Raw genomic sequence first — 18233 nt, forward strand, 5'->3', positions numbered from 1 at the left:
CTGATATACCCGCTGTACCCCACCTATCCCAGCATCAGTGCCCGGGCTTCTGCCACCGTACGCGAACTGTATTCCCCCGTATCCATCCCGGGGCAGTGAGTTCGTGTCTCCCTGGCCCTGACTCCGAGGCCGGGTACCAAATGAAGCCCTGAAACCAGCCTGGACCTCGTGAAGAGGGCGGGCTCAAGACAACGCCCAGCCCATGGACGTGACCTAGTGGCGGACACCGTCCCTCTGCCTGGCCTGGCCCCACCCCCAGCTGTGTTCTCGGGCGCGCGCCGCAGCGGAGATTGACGCGAGTCCGCGCGCTGAGCGTGCGCGCGCCCGAGTGCGTGCGTCCCCGGCGAGAACTCCCGCGGGCCGGGAGGCCGGCGACCGGTGTTTCAGAGGGGGAACGGCGTCGGCGAAAAGAGCAGCGAACAGGTGGGGGTGCGGCACGGAACCCTTTCATCCCCTAGAGGCCGAAAAGGCGCGCGATGCGACCACGCCTTACTTACCAGGGAATTCCCCCTCCATTGTCCTCTGGCCCCGCCCTCCATTCGGCACGCCCTTTGTCTCATCCCCCTCCGTTTATTGGCTGCAGGTGACGCCCCTCTTCGATATACCCATCCCCATTGGCTCCTCTTTCACGTTATCCTCTACCGGAGTTTCCTATTGGCGCAGGCCACACCCTCTCATTTGTCACCAGACTCCGCCTTCAGTCTGGGTTCCTCCCCCAGCCATCTTTCATTCATTCTGCATCTAGTGTTGGGTGTTTGAGACAATGGGGTGAATCAAATCCTTCCCTGCCCTCAGGGAGTTCAGGAGATGGTGGGGAGACACGGACCTAGGCTATGAAAATGACAGCCTAGGGCGGTATAGAGGCCGCCTAGGCACTGGGAGCCTCTAAGACGCCTGGAAGGCTTCCCGGAGGAGGTGAGGCCTAAACCAAGCCCTGAAAATGGTTAGGTTTGCTCCAGGGAGACATTGGGAGGGCATTCTTGGCAGAAGGACCTGAGACATGAAAGAAACAGGCGTATTCTGGTAATTATGAAGAGGTAGGTGGAAGAAAAGGAGGAAAGATGAAGGGGGCTGGTCCAGTTAGAGGACAGAAGACCCTGAAGGAGTCCAGGAAAGTGTGTAGTTAGTTGAGGGGAGTGCAGCTTGAGGCCTGAAATCTTTTCAGTCAGCTGGTCCCTAGGCGGGTAGAAGGAAGTGGGATGGGGGGAACAGATCTGGATGGGGAAACAAAGTGCAAGGAAGGAATGATTCCAATTTTGAGAAGCAGAGGGCTCTTGAGCAACTGCTCTGGGTCAGGTACTATTCTGGGTTCTGGGAACACAATGAACACTCAAGGAAACAGCAGATAACTAACAAATATACTGTACTTCAGATGGTGACAACTGCTACAGAGAACAATACTGTGGGGAAGGGGAGATTGTGGTGTAGAGGAGAGGGGAGGTTTACTATTATATAGAGAGTGTTTGTTGTTAGGGAGGCTTTTCTAATATTTGTGCAGAAGTCAGAAGAAAGTGAGAGTGACTCCTGCAATTACATGGAGGGAAAACATTTCAGACAGAGGATGTGTTCAGTTTGACATGCCTGTTACACATTCCAGTAAAGATGTTGAATTGAGAACTGGCAACACTGGTCTGAAGTTTATGGAAGATGTCTGGGCAGATGATTTTAAAACCTTGAGAGTGGATGAGATCACCTAAGGAGTGAGCATAAATGGAAAAGGGGAGAGAAGTTTCCATAGAAGTTTCCAGGTCCTGGGGCATTACAGTGTTAAGAGGTCAGGAAGATAGGGATGACCAACAAGGAAGAGCAAGAACAAACAGCCAGTGAGGTAGGAGATTTGGTGAGCCAAGTGGATGAAGTGATTAATTGTCAAGTGCATGAAGATCATTGATGACCTTGGTCAGATCAGTTTCAATAGAGATTGGGGGGAAAAGCCTAACTGGAGTGAAATTTAAGAGAGAACAGGAAAGAAAGAAATGAACAATGAGCATAGATGACTCTTGACATGTGCTGCAGTGAGCAGCTAGAGGGGTGGTGCTATTGCTGGAGGAGTGTGGGGTCAAGTGAGGGTTTTGTTTTGTTTTGTTTTGTTTGACAAGAGAAATGACAGCATGTGTTTATGCTGATGGAAAGAATCCAGCAGAGAGGAAGAGTTTGATAATGTAGGAGATATAGGGGAGAGGAGAAATGCTGGAATTGTGTCCCTGAGCAGACAAGGGAGTTCAGAGCCTGGAGCCTTCAGTCAGTCTCTGGAGAGAGACTGGATTGGACTGAGCCCTCGTACAGAGTCAGGGGTGAGTGCCCCGACCATCTAGGAAGATGCTTCTGATAGGAGACATACCAGGGATTGGCTTGGATTTGCTGCAGTTTCCATCTGCCCCCCAAAAGCTGATTCTAAATTGGATTTGAACAGATAGCCCAGCGGAGAGAAAGCATTCCAGCTGGAGGGACTAACATAAGCAAGGGGTATGCAGGCATTCAAACTGACTGACGCCAAATGGTCTGGAGGAGGTGGGTGGAGCCAGGTGGGAGGGAAGGGGTAGAAATGAAAAATGCCATAGGTGGAAGGCAGGTAGAAGGTAGTGAGGCTCCCCTCACCCATCAACCCAGCAGCTGAGGCTATATTGTACCAGCTTCCAACCTGGGTGAGTGCTGAACACAGGGATTAGAATCATGAGTATGGGCTCAGGCCTTGCTATCAGGACCTCACAGGCTGAAGGGCATTCCAGGAACCACCATCTAGGTGGGTGTATAAGACTCTTCCTCCTGCTTTCTCCCAGCCCAGCTTGCTTTGGTGAGCCTGCTGAAGGGAATGGACACGGGTGGGGTTGAGAGGGCAGGCACCCAGACTCCGGGGGACCCAGCAAAGGCAGTGTGGAGCACAGGGCCTGCTGGTCCTCAGGCCACACCCACTCATGCTGTCCTCCACATGCCCTTCTGTGTCCCCAGAAGACGACAGTGTGGGGAGTTGGAGTGACCAGGCTGGATGTGATCCCCAGGACAGGATGGTGCTCGACTCAGGGGCTCAGGTGTATGAGCAGGCACTCCCCAGCCCACCAGCCAGTCCCTCATCCTTGGGCCGTAGGCTGAAGCCCTCAGACCAAGATGGGACACCGCTGTACCCTTGGCCTCGGTCCCTGGCCTTGCCCCTGGCTCTGTCAGTCTCCTCAGGCCTGCAGCCCCGGCCTGAGCGGCAGTCCTTCTCAGAGCTGCGCTTGGGCCGCCGTGGCCACATGCGTCGCAGTGAGAGCACCCACACCGTCAATAGTACTGGTCGGCGGGGGGGCAGCACCCAGGGTCGGGCCCTACCTGGACGAGGACGGGATCCAGGTGGGGGCACCCTGCGGTCTGCAGCCTCCCTGCCTCACATAGCTAAGACTCGAAAGGAGGTAGGCCGTGGTGCCAGCAGGAGCCCCTGCTTGTTGGTGGCCCTGCGGCCAACCAACATGGACCATGAGCGGGACAAGTTCTTCCAGTCCCATTACACCTACAACCCACAGTTCGAGTACCAGGAGCCGATGCCTACAGCTGTACTGGAGAAGTACTGTGAGGCCTCTGGACAGTTCATCCATCAGGTCAGTCAGCCTGCCCACCTTACCCTGGCCCTGACCACCCACGAGGCCTTGCCTGACCAGCCACTGCGGCCCTGTGTGCAGGCAGTTGGCATCATTGAAGCTGTCCTGGAGAAGTTTGGCACCTACGAACACTTTGAGGCTGCAACCGGGGGCCAGCTACTGACCAAGTGCCAGATCTGGTCCATTGTGCGCAAATACATGCAGAAGGAGGGCTGCGTTGGGGAGGTGAGCTTGCCCTGCCTACAAGGCCCCTCTTCTACATGCCCCAAACTAGGCTGCCCAGTGGGTGGTGCCAGGCCCAGCTCCATACCTGGCCAGCTAGTGACCCCTGGCAAGCCCCTGTCCCTGCCCCAATAAGGTGGGAGCTGGCTCTGAGCAGAGATGGTAACGGGTGGGTAGCCTGGCCAAGTGTCCAGCCTGGTGGCACTGTGGCATTAGTGGGTTGGTAGCCATGGCTCAGGACACTGCCGCTGCCTACAGGTTGTGGTGCAGCTGAGTGAAGACCTGCTGTCCCAGGCAGTGATGATGGTGGAGAATAGCCGACCGACACTGGCCATCAACCTGACTGGAGCCCGCCAGTATTGGCTGGAGGGCATGCTGCGGCACGAGATAGGTCAGGGTGTGGTAGGTGGGTGGGTGGGTAGGGATGAGAGGGACTGGGATGTGGGAGGCAGTGAGGGGCCCCAGTAACTCCAGCCCCGCTCTTTCTCCCCCTTCCCTTCGAGGATGGGCCCTTTCCCTTTGTGAGCAGTCACCTCTTCCCTCTGGCTCACAGAGGGAGGCCCAAACACCCCTGCCCACTCTGTGGGCTCACCCTCCTCTCTCACTCTTCTTGGGTATCTTTTTCTCCCTCCACTTTCTCTCTGATTTCCCTTGACAGTAGGGACAAAGCTGCTGGGGCCCCAACAGGCCAGCGGAAGAACGCTGAGGGTCCCACTAGCCCAGCCAACATATAGGCCCTCCAGGGTGGAAATGGAATTGGCTGAGGACACACAGAGCTAGGTTTAGGAGGGGACAGACCAGACTGGAGAGGAGAGCACAGGACACTAATTACTACTGTCTGTCCCTCATCATCAAGAATCCTGTTGCTCTGGGCAAAAGGTGGTTTTTGATGGGGACATCAGCATGACAATCAAAATGATATGGGTGTGCAGAACGCGGGGCTGGGGTGGTGTGTGAGTTCCTGCTCCTCTCTGGGGGGTTGGGGGGCAGTGGAAGTTCGGGAGAGGTGTGTGTTTGTAAGGACTCTTGCATGTGAAACTCTATGGGTCCTTGGGTGCAAATTCACCCCAGGAGGGTCTTCATGGGTGAATATGCAAGGTGGGGCAGGGGCGGTGGAGAGGGTTTATGTGAGAGCCTGGGTCACTGGCTAGAGGTGCAGCAGGGTCGGTCCTCGGATGCCCCGCCCAGCGCTGCCTCCGCCTTGCTCTCCCACAGGCACCCACTACCTGCGGGGTGTGAACAACGCGCGGCAGCCATGGCACAACGCCGAGGGTCGGCTGCAGTACGGGCTGCGGCCAGCGAACCCCACCGAGGAGGGCCTGGCCAGCCTGCACAGCGTGCTGTTCCGCAAGCAGCCCTTCCTGTGGCGCGCGGCACTACTCTACTACACCATCCATCGCGCTGCGCGCATGTCCTTCCGCCAGCTTTTCCAGGACTTGGCGCGCTACGTGCAGGACGCTGATGTGCGCTGGGAGTACTGCGTGCGGGCCAAGCGCGGCCAGACGGACACCTCACTGCCAGGTAGGTGCCTACTGGGGGAAGTGCCCTGAGCTGGGGTTGGGGACGGGGCTGGCTTCAGGTGTAGGGGCTTACTGCTCTCCCGTGCCCACAGGCTGCTTCAGCAAGGACCAGGTGTACCTAGACGGCATCGTGCGCATTCTGCGGCACCGCCAGACCATCGACTTCCCGTTGCTGACCTCTCTGGGCAAGGTGAGTGGGGGACCACGGGACTTCATAGGTCCCAGGATTCCCTGATCCTCTGATGGATGCTCAACTGAGTCCTGGGTGCCAGGCCTCTGATGAGACGCAATGAGGCTAGCAGGTGCTTGATCTAGCTTGCAGGGTGTGTGTGTGTGCGTGTGTGTGTGTGTGTGGGGGTGGTGGTGGATACTGCATCTCAAAGGAGGTATTCCAGGCCAAAGGAGCAGTCAGGAAGGAGGCCTGGGGAAAGAGGCTGGAGAAATGGCCAGGGACCAAGTCCCTGGCACTGGGTATTTTTGCCAGGCTGAAAAGGTGAACTTCACCCGAAGCAATGGGGTGTCAGAGGAGCTTGAAGCAGAGGAATGGCACAGATGTTTGCTTTAGAAGGCTCCTGGATGTCAGATGGGAGGTGGATTAGAGAGAGGGGCTTAGGGAAGGGAGTTCAGGGGGAAGAGGAGGAGGTCTTTCCAGTCACTCCTGTAGAACTGATGGAGAGGGAGGGTGAGCTGGAGAGCTCTTCCGAGTGGAATTCCTTGAACTCAGTGGCCAACCTTAGTGGGAGGGTGACAGAATCCAGGGCCCCTCCCTGGAATCTGACCTAGGGGACTGTGAGGAGGGTGGGGCTGGCATAAGGTGGCATCTAGGAGTTCACTGCTGGATGTGGGAAATCTGAGCTGCCTGAGAGCTATCCACGTGAAGGTGTTCAGAAGGCAGCTGGATACCAAGGTTTGGAAGTGAGGGGTGAAGCTAAGCAAGTGACAGGAGTAGGACTGTAGGACCTAGATGATAAAGTGTTGAGAGAAAGCGTGAACACCCAGGACTGAGCTTCAGGGTACATAACATTGGAGTGGATCAGGACGGGGAAGGGAAGAGTTCCAGGAACAATGGGCAATGAGCCATTCATCGGTAGAGATCTGGGACTAGCTGTCTGAAAGCCAGGGCCTCTGCCTACCCCTCAGGCCCAGCTTCCTCTCTACAGGTGTCCTATGAGGATATAGACCACCTGCGGCCCCATGGGGTACTGGACAATACCCGGGTACCCCACTTCATGCAGGACCTGGCACGCTATCGGCAGCAGCTGGAGCATATCATGGCCACCAACCGGCTGGATGAAGCAGAGCTGGGCCGCCTGCTGCCTGACTGATGCTGGCTGAGGGCTACAGACAGAGGGCCCCACATCAGCCCCCAGAACATGAAGCTGGCTGCTCTGTGCTTCCATGACCTGGGTGTTTCTTGGGGAACTGGAAGGGCAGGAGCATCTCAGGAGGGAGGAGCAGCAACATTAGCGGGTTTGTGTCCCTTGCTAGCCTCCCTGGGGCCTGGGGACCAGCTGCATGTCAGGCAAACTGAGTGCCCTCCTGCCTTTGTCTGTGGAGCAGAGGAGAGGCGTAGGGGCAGCAGGGAAGGTGAGCATGGATAGGGACGGGGAGTGGTTTGGGAGTAGAAACCTGTTCTTGCATGAGATGGCTTCAGGTATCTGTCTCCTCCAGTCTCCCTTCCCCCACCTGGCCCCTTGGTGCTCCTTCAGCTTCTATGCTGTCTACCTCTCACTGGGTCCTGGTGGGTGGTCTCCCTTTTCCTGGGGTGACTGCCTGAGCCTAAGGTCCTGGCTTTCACACAGACTCAAGGGGCAGGGTCCTGGTAGTTAGAGACCCAGCTGGGCTGGGATATGCTTTCCAGCATTTAGCCTGTCCTACTGGTCGTGTATTCCTTCCCTATTTATGTCGTACTTCCTGGGGCTGGGAGGCAGCAGCTTCTGCAGGTTTGGTGGGAAGGCAGAGGGCTCCTCTGGAAGGCACTGACTATTCTTAGCGCCACACACACACACACACACACACACACACTCACACACTCCTTCAGGCCTTGTGAGTGGAGCCTGAGTGCTCACTTGCCCCCCACCCCCTCCACTGGCCTCTGCTATCCTTATCTTTGCCCACACCCTCACAGCTGGTCTCTGGCAGAGGTTGGCATAGTCTGGCTACAGCCACAATCAAGCCTGAGGGGCAGGCCCCTAGTTTTTGTCCCAAGTCCTGAGTTCATCCTGGACCAGGAGAGGTGCAGAGATTGTGGTTGCCTCCAGTTTCACCTCAGACTCCGTTGTGTGAGATTGACCTAGTCCCACTCCCACTCTTGGCATTAGTTTTCCCAAATGTAAAACTTGGAAATGCAACTGGAAAGTCCTTGTTCATGTAGTCAGTGAATATGCGTAGAACGCCTTCTGTGTGCCAGTCACCGGTCAGAACCCTCACTGAGCTCCCAGTCCTGAGAGAAGCCAGACAATTAAAACAATTACAGTGAAGTGTGTGGTCTCTGTCTACCCACGATCCCTTCCTTTTTCTCTCTCCTCATCTTATTTCCCAATGCTGTGAGTGCTAGCCCTCCCTAAGTGGAGAGAAGTCCCTCTTCTCTTCTCTGGCTCTCTGCTCCAGGCCCAGGGGCTTTCATGGGGTAGGGCTGGTGACTACACATGCCCCCAAATGGTTCAGGAAGGTAAGAGGGCCCAGGTCAGGCCACTGTCCCCCAGGGGTGCAACTTGAGCTATTGATGAAATAGGGCTGAGGACTAAGTGGTGGGGCACAGGAATACCCAGGTCACTGGGACGCAGAGCACGGTTCACACCCTAGTTCCTGGGCCAAGAGCCAGAGTCACAGATAGCCCAGGTCAACCCTCAGGAGTTTATTCACTTGCAGTGAATACTGGGCCAGGCAGTCTTGGTGGCATCCCACCTTGCCAGTCAGTGCAGGATCCCAGGTCCTATCCGGCTTGGGCAGGGAGCGACCTGTCAGCACTCTGGCCTTCAGGAATCTAGAGACAAAGGGGTAAAGTGGTCAGTCAGTTAGGGCCCACCCGCCCTCCCTCCAACTTGGCACTGGGTTTGGGCAGCCTCACACCTTCAGACTCATTCCCTGCCTGGAAGTCTGCCTCTGGCTCTGGCTCTGGCTCTGGCTCTGGCTCCGGCTCCGGCTCCGGTTCAGGCTCTGGTTCTGGTTCTGGTTCAGTCTCTGGTTCTGCCTCTGGCTCTGGATCCGGATCCATCTGTGGTTCCAACGCCACCTCATCCCCTTCAGAGGATTCAGGCTCTTCGGCGGCCTCAGCGTCCACCTCTGGCTCAAACTCCTCCGAGGTGACGGATCGCACTGCTTCCGAGCCCTCACGATCTCCAGCCTCATCACAGTGTGAAGCTCTGGGCAGCCCAGGGCATGGGGTCCCTGAGCTAGCTGCCTCAGGCGTCCAGTGGCCTGGGCATGGAGGGTCGTAGCTTCGTTCCCGGTAGCCTGGGACAGAGGTGAGACGTCTCAAGTTCAATTTCCCCTTTTGCAGTTTCCCCTGCACACGTCCATCTCTGCGGAAGACTAGGACCCCGCCCCCGCCATGCCCCCTACTCTGACCTAGGTCCTGCCCCGCGAGCGCTCACCAGTGCCCACATGCTGCCAGTCCCAGGTGGGGTCGGGCGCGCGTGCGGTCCGCTGGGCGCAACGCAGTAACTCATGGCAGGCGGCTTCGCCCTTGCTCTGCACCATCAGCAGCAGGCGGCGCACCCTGCGCTCGGCATCAGGCAGCGCGTCCAATGCCTCGTACTCGGGCCCGGTGAGCACGCCCCGCGCCAGCAGCGCATCCAGCAGCAGTCCGGAGTCCGCCTGCAGCGTCTCTACCAGGCGTTTCCGTTCGCGATCGATCGTCTCCGAAGGCCTCTCCTGCGCGTTGCCCATAGTCAGGGCTGCCTGGGGAAGGGGGAGAGAGGTAGTGGGGGCCGAAGCTCCCCCGCTCTTGACCTCTCTCCCAGGGCCTGAGTGAACACTGGTGGCAGGAGTCTTAAATTCACCTCGACCCCAGCAGCGGGACAGCAACCCAGCAGCGGGACAGCCCCGCAGCACCGTACTCCTCGTATTCCTGCCTCTCCAGCCTTTTCTGTCCGGTCTCCTCATCAGGCTTCTCCTTGGGTCCCTAAACATCAGCTGGCCCTCCTCTCCTCTCCTCCACTCCCCAGGACCCTTATCTATCTATGATGGCTCTCACCAACCAGGACCTCCCTCCTGAGCCCCAGCTTCCTGCAGATACCGCGATCTGTTCAGACCCAATTTATCCAAACTAACTTCTCTTTCCCAAACCTGCTTCTCCACTTTAACAGGCAAAGACCCACACCCAGATGACGGTCAAGTCCTTTACATTCTATCTGCTGAATAATTTCTGTCATCCTCACCTCTTTCATAGTCTAGCCTTTCATCTCCAGCCTAGACCCTGCAGAGGCCTGAATCTCCTCTGCACCCAGAGCACAAAGTGCTGGGAGCCTCCCCTGCTGCTCTCACCCACTGGAAGAAGTCCAGACCTTTTATTCTAACCCTGAGCTCCATCTTTCCAGGACAGGCTGTTCCCCTGCACTCCCTCCCCCCACACACACACTAATGCCACAACCATGTTGCAACCCCAGTGTGGTCGCATGGCCCTTCCTGGTTCCTTACCACCTGAGCAGGATACCTAAATTGTTTTGAATCCTAGCTCTGACCAAGATCTTCTGACATCACCTGAGACTCAGCTGTCTCCCTGCTGCACTGGGAATGACTCACGGCCATCTCTTGCTTCATCTTGTACCCAGGGCCCAACTCGTAAAAGCTACCAACAAATACTTGCCAAACTTTTACTGTTTTCCTCCATAGATCCTCCCATTTTGAAAGACTGTCTCTACCAAACAGGCAGGTGTTAGGCAGAAATTAACCTGCTCTGTCCACTAAGGACAATGGCCCATCTTCTCTTGGGTAGCCTGACCCAGGCAGCCAGGCTCCTGGCATTAAGGGGCAAAGAGGTCTGCCCCTGTACCATTCCTTCTCTCAGCCCATTTCCGCATAGCACCCTCATGGTACTTTGTCCACATAGCATCCTCCTGTCTCATCCTCCCTTTAGGGTCCCTCCTTTCTTGGCTCTAGGTCTGGGAGAATGGATTTGGTCCTAGCCCCCATCCTGCCTCCCAAGTCTCCCTCACTATGACCTGGTATCATGTTATTCAGCCCTTCCCCTAGGCCACTGCTCAGAGACTAGGAGTACCTCCTGCCCCTCCCTCTCCATTCATGTTCTATCTGTGACAAATGCTGCTCCTCCACTTCTCACTGAGTCTCTATCATCATCCCCCCACAAACCCTCATGATCACCTCATCTCCTATGACAGTCTCTCTGAGTACCTCTCACTCCCATCTCATTACCCCGACAACACAGTGATTTTGACCATTTTCTGGGGCAGGATTTACTGTCCCCATTTTACAGATGAGAAGACAGGCTCAGAGAGACCAAATGGCAGAACTGTAATCTGACTTGCTCCAGTCTGAACTACAATGAGATCTCCAGCCAAGCAGAATTTCAGCCCTTACTACCTGCTCCCCACTGTCCATCAGAGAGAATTCAGACTATGCAGCCTGGCTGCTCTCCCACACCCCTGGACAGCCAGGCTTTCCCCAACTTCCCTCCATCACTCAGTGCTGGAAGAACTCATCAAGCCCCCTGTACTTCTGAATCTTTGCAGATGCTGTTCCCTAAGCCTAGAATACCATTCCCCTTCCTCCATGCTGTGGACCCATCCTCCAAGACTCAAATGTCCACTTGTCCACCCCAATACCTGAGTGTGTCATAGGCAGACCGATTTCATCTCATCTGCTATTACACCAGTGAACAGCATATACCCTCGTCACTGCGCTGACAGTACTGCACTGTGTACACGCGGACCCTCTGCCCTCTTTGAGTAGCTGAGGCTTCCAAAGCTGCCCCCCAACCCGGGGTGCAAGAAGGGTGAGGGGATAGAACCTGTTCTTATACCGGTGCAGAGGGAGGGGGCAGAGTGGATTGGTCCCTCATCCTCCCTCACTCTTCCCCAAATTAGTTTTATGTTAGCCTCCAATTCCCATCACGCCAAGTCCTGTCCTTTGTCCTATCTTGGACACAGAAACCCCAGATGGTCTGGGCCCTCCCTCTGAGACTCACTATTCAGAAGTAAATACTGTACCAAGTTATATCGCCGCCAGTCCTTCAAGCGTCACAGGCCAGATTCTTCTCGGGGCACCAGGCAGCTCCAAGTTCGAGGCGAGGAGGGGGGGTCTCGGCCCCCCTCGCCACCTGGCTGCGCGTGCTCCTTTGCTAGGGAGCGAGGGTTGTGGGAAACTGCGAGAGTCTTTGCACAGGTGCGACCACAGGCTCCCCTTTTCTCCCTCCACTGGGTCCCAGAGTTAGTCCCGCGGAGGGGCGGGGCTCACAGACCTAGTAGCGCGGCTGGTTAAGCACGCAGATTCTGCCCAATCTCGGTTTCTTTTCCCTCCCCCAACAGTATGGGATGGAGCTCCAGGTCCGGTGAGCTCCGAGCGGCCAGACTCACGGGTCGGGCCTCGGCGGGTCAGGAGATGACGAGGCAGAAAGGGCTGGGCGGGGTGGGAGCAGCAGCTGTGGCGGGGGCGGGGCGGCCAGGGCTGCTGGGAACCGGGAGGGGGGTGGGGGGAGCGGGCTGTTCTCCCAGCTGTAGAAGGCAGGTCGCCCGAGGCCGTGTTTCGCCTGGGCTCTTACACGTGGTTCTCTTTCTCCCCCCACCCGGGGCGCACTGAATGAGTCAGCGAGGGGGCAATGCGACCCACGGCCTCGGCTCCACGTACCCGGCAACCACTCTGGGCCTGGCAATTCCCAGGCTCTTTACCCCTAAATTCTTGTCGACCCCTCTTTATCTGTTACAGATAAGGCTCAGAGAAGGGGACCAGCTTATCCAGGATCACGGAACGGATGCATTGCGGAGCTGGGTGTGAAGCCCAGAGCCTCCACCTCCCGGAGATTGCAGTGGCTACGCCCCAGCCCTGGATGCAGGCGGGAGGATCGGGGCCTAAGCAGAACTAGAAGCCGGCTCCCCAAGCACTCCACTCTCCAGTGGTTCTCCATTAAAGCCCTAGGATCTGGAGGCTTCTACGAATGCAAAGTAGCCCCCATCCACCCATGACTTTTGTGCTCCCTGGTCGGTAGAAAAAAGAGACTAAAAACACAGGGAAAAATGCGGTTTATGTGCACGACTTGGTAATGGAAAGGGGCCACCGAATAGTAGGGTCTTGGCTCAGCCTCCGCCAGGGGGCGCTGGGAAGCCGAGAAGGATCTGCGGCTGCAGGCCAGCCCCCTCAGTCAGGCTGGCTTCAAAGTGGAGAGCTTCTCAGGGGAATGGATCAGCGCCCGGGACCAGGTAGGAGGCCCGGCTCTCAGGGGGGCTGTAAATGGTTAAAGCTCCAGGCAGGCCGAGAGCTGGGCTTCCCAAAGCCGCGTGGACGTCCAGCAGGAGTGGTGCCTCTAGAGTGGAGTCCTTTCCTACGAGGAGTGAGGCTATACTCAGCAGGGAGAAACAGTTCCCCCTTCTTGGTCCCCCACCCCCACCCCCCCACCCCGTCCTGTCTTCAGGGAAGGAGAGCCTCACCTGACTTGCCATCTAGAAAGTTAGGATGAAACATCCATTCTCAACCTCCCCACACTCATCCAGTGGTGAGGGGATGGGTGGCTTTAGTAGCTCTCTGCAGGGCAGCCTGAACTGACATCACTCAAAACACAAACAGCCCAGTCTATCCAATCACGGTAGCTCAGGCCATTCAGGGCCTCCCCGAGGTCCTGAGTCACCACAAGCATTACCTGGGTCTGGAGAATTTAACCCCTTGACCGCCAGCTCAGTCTCATCCTTCTCTGGAACCAAGGGTTGCATCTGCATAGAAGAACCCCAAGAAGCAGTTGCGGAGCAGAGCTGGGGCTCTGGCTGAGAGAGAATGACCATGGACCAAAGGGCTTGGCTCAGCAACCCATAACCCCCTAACCTCCTCCCTCTTCACCCTCATGTTACCAGAGACAGCTCCATGTCCAAGTCCATCAGGGTCCATTCCTTCCCTTGGAGGCTGGGGCCCAGCACCTGGGGGGAGCTCTGGGTCAGTGGTGGCTTCCCCAGGCTGCACAAACAGCTGGACCCCAACAAGTACCATGCCCCTGCTTGCTGAGGGTGTACTCACATCCAGGGGCCCTGCAGGCTCCACACTTTCAGGAGGGGCCCGAAGTAGCATTGAAGACAGCAGACTCTCTGGGCTCTGGCCCTCCCTTTCCAGGCCCAGAGGTCCCCTGTGTACAGAGAACTGCTCTTAGCCTACAGTACCCCCCACCCAATTAGGTTCCCAAGGAACCTGGAGACATCAGGATCTAAATCTGACAATATATAGAGAATGCTAGGAGAGGACCCACCGTGCATGTGCGCAGGCACGCACACACAGAGGGCACATAAGAGTGCCTTTGCTTCCGAACTTTGGCCTGAGGTTTGGGTTGTAGAGCTGGGGTCTTGGGATATGTCCCCTCCCTATGCAATTGTCAATACCAGTGCTTCCTAAACTGATGTGTACATTACAATCTTTATAACCACCCCAATGAACTCATTTAAAATGTAAATTCCTGAGCCCTACCACAGAGATGTTTCCACTTTCCAGGACCTCTGATGCTGGTACTCCTTAGAGCAACTCTGAGAAATCAGGTCAGATCATAGTGCCCAACAGCCCCCCAGCCACCAAGAGGCGGACAAGGCTGGGAAGTTTCAGGGGCCTACTTAGTGCTGGTCTAATTGCAAAAGTGGCCCACAGGGCTCAGTCAAGAATGGGCTCTCTGCTCACCTGCCAGATACCTCCCTGGGGCCCCTTGGTTCAGGCTGTTGGGCATTCCTGGGCCCCTCAGGGCTGAAGCTCTCTTTCCCTTCCAGGATGGCCTGCACTACAGCCACAGGCAGCGGTGGGGGGGCTGTCACGCAGAAGTCACACCCATTTGGGGCCAGGGCCAGCCCAGCCTCACCTTCCCCCGCTGGGCTGGCCGGCTCTTCTTTGAGCAGTGCCAGGCCCTTCTCCCTGCACCAGAGAAAAGCTTCAACCAGACCCTGGCACTGACTTCTACCCTACCCCCCCACAGCTATCTGTGCTGTCAGGCCCTTCCCCACAGGCCCCCCAGAAGGCTGCCCTTGTCTGTCCCTCTTACCTCTTGCCACCACTGGAGGGAGAAAGCCTGGTTCCTTCAGGGGATGGAGAGTCTTCTGGGATGTCAGAGATGGTGGGACCACTGGCCCTGTAAGGGCTGCTGAGGCCCAAGGTGGTCTCTAGGTGGGGCTGTAAAGAGAACACTAGGCCCAGCCCTTCACCTGAAGCCACAGAGTGAACCAGAACCCAATCAGTACCCACATGGACCAGTTCTAAAAGGGAAGGTTTGAAGTCCATGCTGAGGCGCCTGGTCTGGTGTGAGAGAGGAGATGCTGGCCTCCATCTTCTCTTCTTGTGGGGGAAATGGAAACGAATAGGCTCTTCATAAGCTCAAGGGTACCCTAGGGAAGGGAGGAGAAGCAAAACCTACCGACTGGATAAAGTAGTGGTCTTGCAGGAGGGCACCAGGTAGGGGGCAGGCACTGAATTTGGCCGGTGTTGGACATGAGCTCCCCTCATCCAGCATCAGGGACCTGTGCAAGGTAGGGGAGCACAGGCAGGGTTCTGGGTAGGTTCATCTCCCATGCCCCTCAGCCTGTACCACCTCCCTCCCACAGGCCCCAGCAGCCACGTCAGCAGAGCTGAGGCCTGTTGCCAGGGCATCAGTCACATGCTGGAGGCAGAAGGGGCTCCCCCCAGAGATGGAGGCCCTTTGGGGTTAGAGAGAGGAGGGAGGGAGCCTGACTTGAGCCCCAGACCCTCTGATGTTGGGATGCTTTTGGGTGAGGGGGAAGAGGCTGCTGGGGTGGAAATTTGAGGATAAGGTCCTAGAACTGAGGGATCTGAGAGTGGGGGATTTGGGGGTTTTGGTGGTGAAATTGGAGGAGAGAGGAAAAGTCCTGGAAGGGGGTTCTTGGGGAGATGGCTATGGGGTGAGAAAGACTGGTGGATGGGGTGAGAATGAGGATTCTTGATGAAGAGGTTTCTGGAAGGAGTCCCTCCAGCAGGAAGAGTGCTGACAGAGGAGGTGCGGAGGGTGAGTGTCCCTGGTTTTCTCACTCACAGCTTTCTCTTAGCTCCTGCACTGCTGGACCCTCCCTGAAGTGGCCCAAAGAGACACTGGATCAGCTGAAGAGGAAGTAAAGGGTTAATTCATCCTTTGGCCCTTGCCCCCACCCTAACAAGGCACTTCCAGGTAGGTTAGAGGACTGGGGGAGGGGGAGATCCAGGGGGAGGAGAGAGAAGCGGGGTGGGGGAAAAGAAATACCTTGCCAATGACCCGGTGCTGCTGACCATGACTCTGCCGCAGCGACACCACCTCCCTCCATAAGATATCGTTCTGCCTGGGGGGAGGCGTGGGAGGGTGCTGAGGCATCTGAGAGTTCGCCCAGTCACCACTCCCCACACAATGGCCGGCCCCAACCCGCGACCACCCGGATAATCATGCATCGAGAACAGAGTTCTACAGCTCGGCCCATTTGTTTGGATGGAGGCACCAAAAGCATGAGAGGAAGGAGCTGCCCAAACCTCCTGTCAGCCAGTGTCTTCTCTCTCAGACGCCCCTGCCCCCTCCCTGCCCCCTCCCTGCCCTCCTCCGGCTCTTCCCCCGCACTGCCTGAGCTCCCGCAGCCGCGCCTCGGTGCTCTCCTGTACTCCCCGTAAGGCCTGCACCTCGCCCAGCAGCCGGCCCAGGTCCTCAGGGCGCCAGCGGCCGTCGTCGCTGCGCAGCGCAGGCACCTGCAGGCGGGAGGCACTGTGGGGCCTGAGTCGCGTAGAACAGGGCAGCCGCCCCAACACCCCAACCCAAGCTGGCTGGTTCCTGCATGCCGCCTCACCTTGCGCCGCACCCGTTCCAGTAGTTGCTCGCGACCGCGCACGAAGCTCGGGTGCTGGAACTCGACGTGGTCGCGCTCAGGCCTGAGCAGGCCGCCGTGCTCGATGCTCACCACCTTCCGAAAACCATCTAGGGAGTGGGACGTGGGGGCGTAAATTGCCCCATCCTGGCGCACCAGGTCATCCATCCCCGCTTCCCGCCCGTCCCTAGGGACTCACACATGTTCAGTTGCCGCACAAAGCTGGCCATGTTGCTGTGTTTGAAGTACTGGGGCAGCACTTCCTTGGCGAAGCGGCTCTGGTCACTTACGAGGAAACTGGTCCCGCTCTGCAGAGAACACCATCCGTCCACCCACCATGCGGGCGGAGGCCCGACACTGTGAGAGGTACCCGCCCACGGCCAGGCCCGCGGGCGCGCACACACACTCACACTCACTCTGGGGACTGTCACTCATGGAGACACGGGAGGAGACCAGGCTAGAACCAGCTCTGAGTCCAACCCTGGGGCGGGCGACCACAGTAAATCCCTACCCCAACACGACCCAGACTCCGTACTCGGTTCTCAGGAAGGAGGAGCAGAGGCCAGACCTGGGTCCCAGCCCTGCGATGTGACTGAGCTAGAACCAGACTCAGGCCTTCTCTTCTGGTCTGTTTTCCGATCTCTCTGATGACGTGGGGTGGGAAGTAAATTACCACAAAGATTCCTCTGGCTCTAGGTCTCCAGAAAGCTCCCACCCTTTCCTCGGCCCGGAGGAATTCGCCTCACCTCCATCTCGCACACGCCCTCCAAGATAAACTACCCTGGGCAGCTGAATTGAGGGGCCCACAGCCACATCCCAAGCCACGGTTGGGTATGGATGTTCACTGACGTTGAGGGATCCCGGGTATCACTGGGGGAGTCGAGGGGCCCCAGCCCTCACCGGGCTCCAGCGGATCAGGTGGTCGGTGCTGGAGTCACCCACCAGCGTCCACAGCTTGCCCAGGAAGGCAGGCACAGGGCTGGGGCCCGGCTCCGTGGGCAGCGCGGCTGGTGCTTCCAGCATGGTGCAGTCTCAGCCCGGCAAAGCTCTCGGCCCCGGGCGCCGCGGGCTTGTCAAAGCCGCAGAAAGTGCTGTGTTTGCCTCCCGCCCCGCCCTGCCCTACTCCGCCTCCGGGAGCTGGGTCAGGTGGGGGCCACGTGCGAACCCGCCAGGCGGGGCTCAGACCCAGGCCTCAGCACGGGCAGACTGAAAGGGCAGGCTGGGATCGGCTGTGTGTGAAGGGGTGTGGTGGGAAGGGAGACCTGGGTTCGATTCCACCCTTGTCAGGCCTGCTGTTTCCCGTTTTGGGGGGAGGGATGGGAGAAATAGCTGATATGGGCTGGCAAAGTCCTAGATAGAAGGCGATGGCCGTGGGAAAAGTGAAGCCCAGAGTAGAGCGGGCCAAGAGGGATAGGGAAGGGAGGGGGTGAGAAGTGGACACCTTTCCGCCGAACCGTGGGCGGAATTCCAAGAATGCGGGATGCTCTCGGCCCTGACTCCCGCAGCCGCATCAGTACACCGGAACTTGAGGTCTCGATGTTTCTCATCCCTGTCCAGCCGGCTCCTCGGGCCTCTGCAGGCTCCCCGCCCTCCCTCTCCAGAGCCAACCCAGGCTTTCACAGGATGCAGGGTTTATTTCACTCACTCTTGATGTCCGGCTTGCGCCTGTGTCATCCCCTCCCACACCACGCTGGGGCTGCAGAGCTAGCGCAGCGTTTGCAGTAGACGGAGGTTGGAGGAGGGTGGTCCCAGTACAGGGACAGTGGGTGTCGGCAGATGTCGAGAGCACCGAGTGGACTCATGGACCACCCACCCCATCCCCAAGAGGCAACAGAGTCCTGAAGGAAGGGCTTAGCAGTTGGTGTGTGCCTAGGCAAACCCACCCAGCATCTTAGAGGCCACACATCAGCTGGGGCAGGGGATGGGGGGACGGATTCGCCTTA

At 57.6% G+C, this 18233-nt stretch overlaps 3 protein-coding genes across 12 annotated transcripts; 1 reads left to right on the top strand and 2 right to left on the bottom strand.

Moving 5' to 3' along the window:
• The first annotated feature begins 30 nt into the window (after positions 1-30).
• Positions 31-7797, top strand: MATCAP1 (microtubule associated tyrosine carboxypeptidase 1). 4 transcript variants are annotated; one of them, XM_019755603.3, is made up of 7 exons: positions 31-423; positions 2950-3575; positions 3657-3800; positions 4056-4188; positions 5013-5318; positions 5410-5507; positions 6478-7797. In XM_019755603.3, the coding sequence occupies exons 2-7, from the start codon at positions 3006-3008 to the stop codon at positions 6640-6642; spliced, it is 1416 nt and encodes a 471-aa protein (XP_019611162.2). In that variant the 5' UTR covers positions 31-423; positions 2950-3005; the 3' UTR covers positions 6643-7797. The 4 variants fall into 4 exon arrangements, with proteins under 4 accessions (XP_019611162.2, XP_019611169.2, XP_019611177.2 ...); XM_019755610.3 differs by lacking the exon at positions 31-423 and adding an exon at positions 730-1037; XM_019755618.3 differs by lacking the exon at positions 31-423 and adding an exon at positions 730-915.
• A 362-nt stretch (positions 7798-8159) lies between these two features.
• Positions 8160-11918, bottom strand: NOL3 (nucleolar protein 3). Of its 3 annotated transcripts, none has more exons than XM_088800324.1 (4): positions 11488-11918; positions 8924-9220; positions 8390-8773; positions 8160-8303 (listed from the first exon to the last, which is right to left on the bottom strand). In XM_088800324.1, exons 2-4 carry the CDS (start codon positions 9206-9208, stop codon positions 8253-8255), a joined length of 720 nt encoding a protein of 239 aa, XP_088656450.1. In that variant the 5' UTR covers positions 9209-9220; positions 11488-11918; the 3' UTR covers positions 8160-8252. The 3 variants fall into 3 exon arrangements, with proteins under 3 accessions (XP_088656450.1, XP_019611212.3, XP_019611203.3); XM_019755653.3 differs by having other exon boundaries at positions 8914-9216; positions 11488-11915; XM_019755644.3 differs by having other exon boundaries at positions 8914-9220; positions 11488-11913.
• A 581-nt stretch (positions 11919-12499) lies between these two features.
• On the bottom strand, positions 12500-17331 carry HSF4 (heat shock transcription factor 4). Of its 5 annotated transcripts, XM_019755414.3 has the most exons (14): positions 17191-17331; positions 16490-16598; positions 16273-16400; positions 16050-16174; positions 15705-15780; positions 15501-15565; positions 14868-14970; positions 14499-14626; positions 14319-14371; positions 14144-14240; positions 13499-13604; positions 13336-13401; positions 13131-13251; positions 12500-12815 (listed from the first exon to the last, which is right to left on the bottom strand). In XM_019755414.3, exons 1-14 carry the CDS (start codon positions 17311-17313, stop codon positions 12664-12666), a joined length of 1452 nt encoding a protein of 483 aa, XP_019610973.2. In that variant the 5' UTR covers positions 17314-17331; the 3' UTR covers positions 12500-12663. The 5 variants fall into 5 exon arrangements, with proteins under 5 accessions (XP_019610973.2, XP_019610964.2, XP_019610956.2 ...); XM_019755405.3 differs by having other exon boundaries at positions 13131-13200; positions 14144-14371; XM_019755397.3 differs by having other exon boundaries at positions 14144-14371.
• Positions 17332-18233: the final 902 nt, after the last annotated feature.

The sequence above is a fragment of the Rhinolophus sinicus genome, chromosome 8, assembly GCF_057876585.1.
Source record: "Rhinolophus sinicus isolate RSI-liver-muscle chromosome 8, RSI-T2T, whole genome shotgun sequence".
NCBI lineage: Eukaryota > Metazoa > Chordata > Mammalia > Chiroptera > Rhinolophidae > Rhinolophus > Rhinolophus sinicus.

Bases quoted from the DNA above. Each gene is read 5' to 3' on its own strand.
- NOL3 (XM_088800324.1), bottom strand. From the start codon at position 9,208: ATGGGCAACGCGCAGGAGAGGCCTTCGGAGACGATCGATCGCGAACGG. The intron at 8,774-8,923 runs GTGGGCACTGGT...CCTCTGTCCCAG, and splicing joins CCACCTGGGACTGGCAGCAT to GCTACCGGGAACGAAGCTAC. The intron at 8,304-8,389 runs GTGTGAGGCTGC...CTTTGTCTCTAG, and splicing joins GGCAGGGAATGAGTCTGAAG to ATTCCTGAAGGCCAGAGTGC.
- HSF4 (XM_019755397.3), bottom strand. From the start codon at position 17,313: ATGCTGGAAGCACCAGCCGCGCTGCCCACGGAGCCGGGCCCCAGCCCT. The intron at 13,605-14,143 runs GTGAGCAGAGAG...CTCTGTACACAG, and splicing joins CCCAGGGAGGTATCTGGCAG to GGGACCTCTGGGCCTGGAAA. The intron at 12,816-13,130 runs GTAATGCTTGTG...CACTCCTCGTAG, and splicing joins GTTAAATTCTCCAGACCCAG to GAAAGGACTCCACTCTAGAG.
- MATCAP1 (XM_088800322.1), top strand. From the start codon at position 2,916: ATGCTGTCCTCCACATGCCCTTCTGTGTCCCCAGAAGACGACAGTGTG. The intron at 3,801-4,055 runs GTGAGCTTGCCC...CGCTGCCTACAG, and splicing joins AGGAGGGCTGCGTTGGGGAG to GTTGTGGTGCAGCTGAGTGA. The intron at 5,319-5,409 runs GTAGGTGCCTAC...CCGTGCCCACAG, and splicing joins GACGGACACCTCACTGCCAG to GCTGCTTCAGCAAGGACCAG.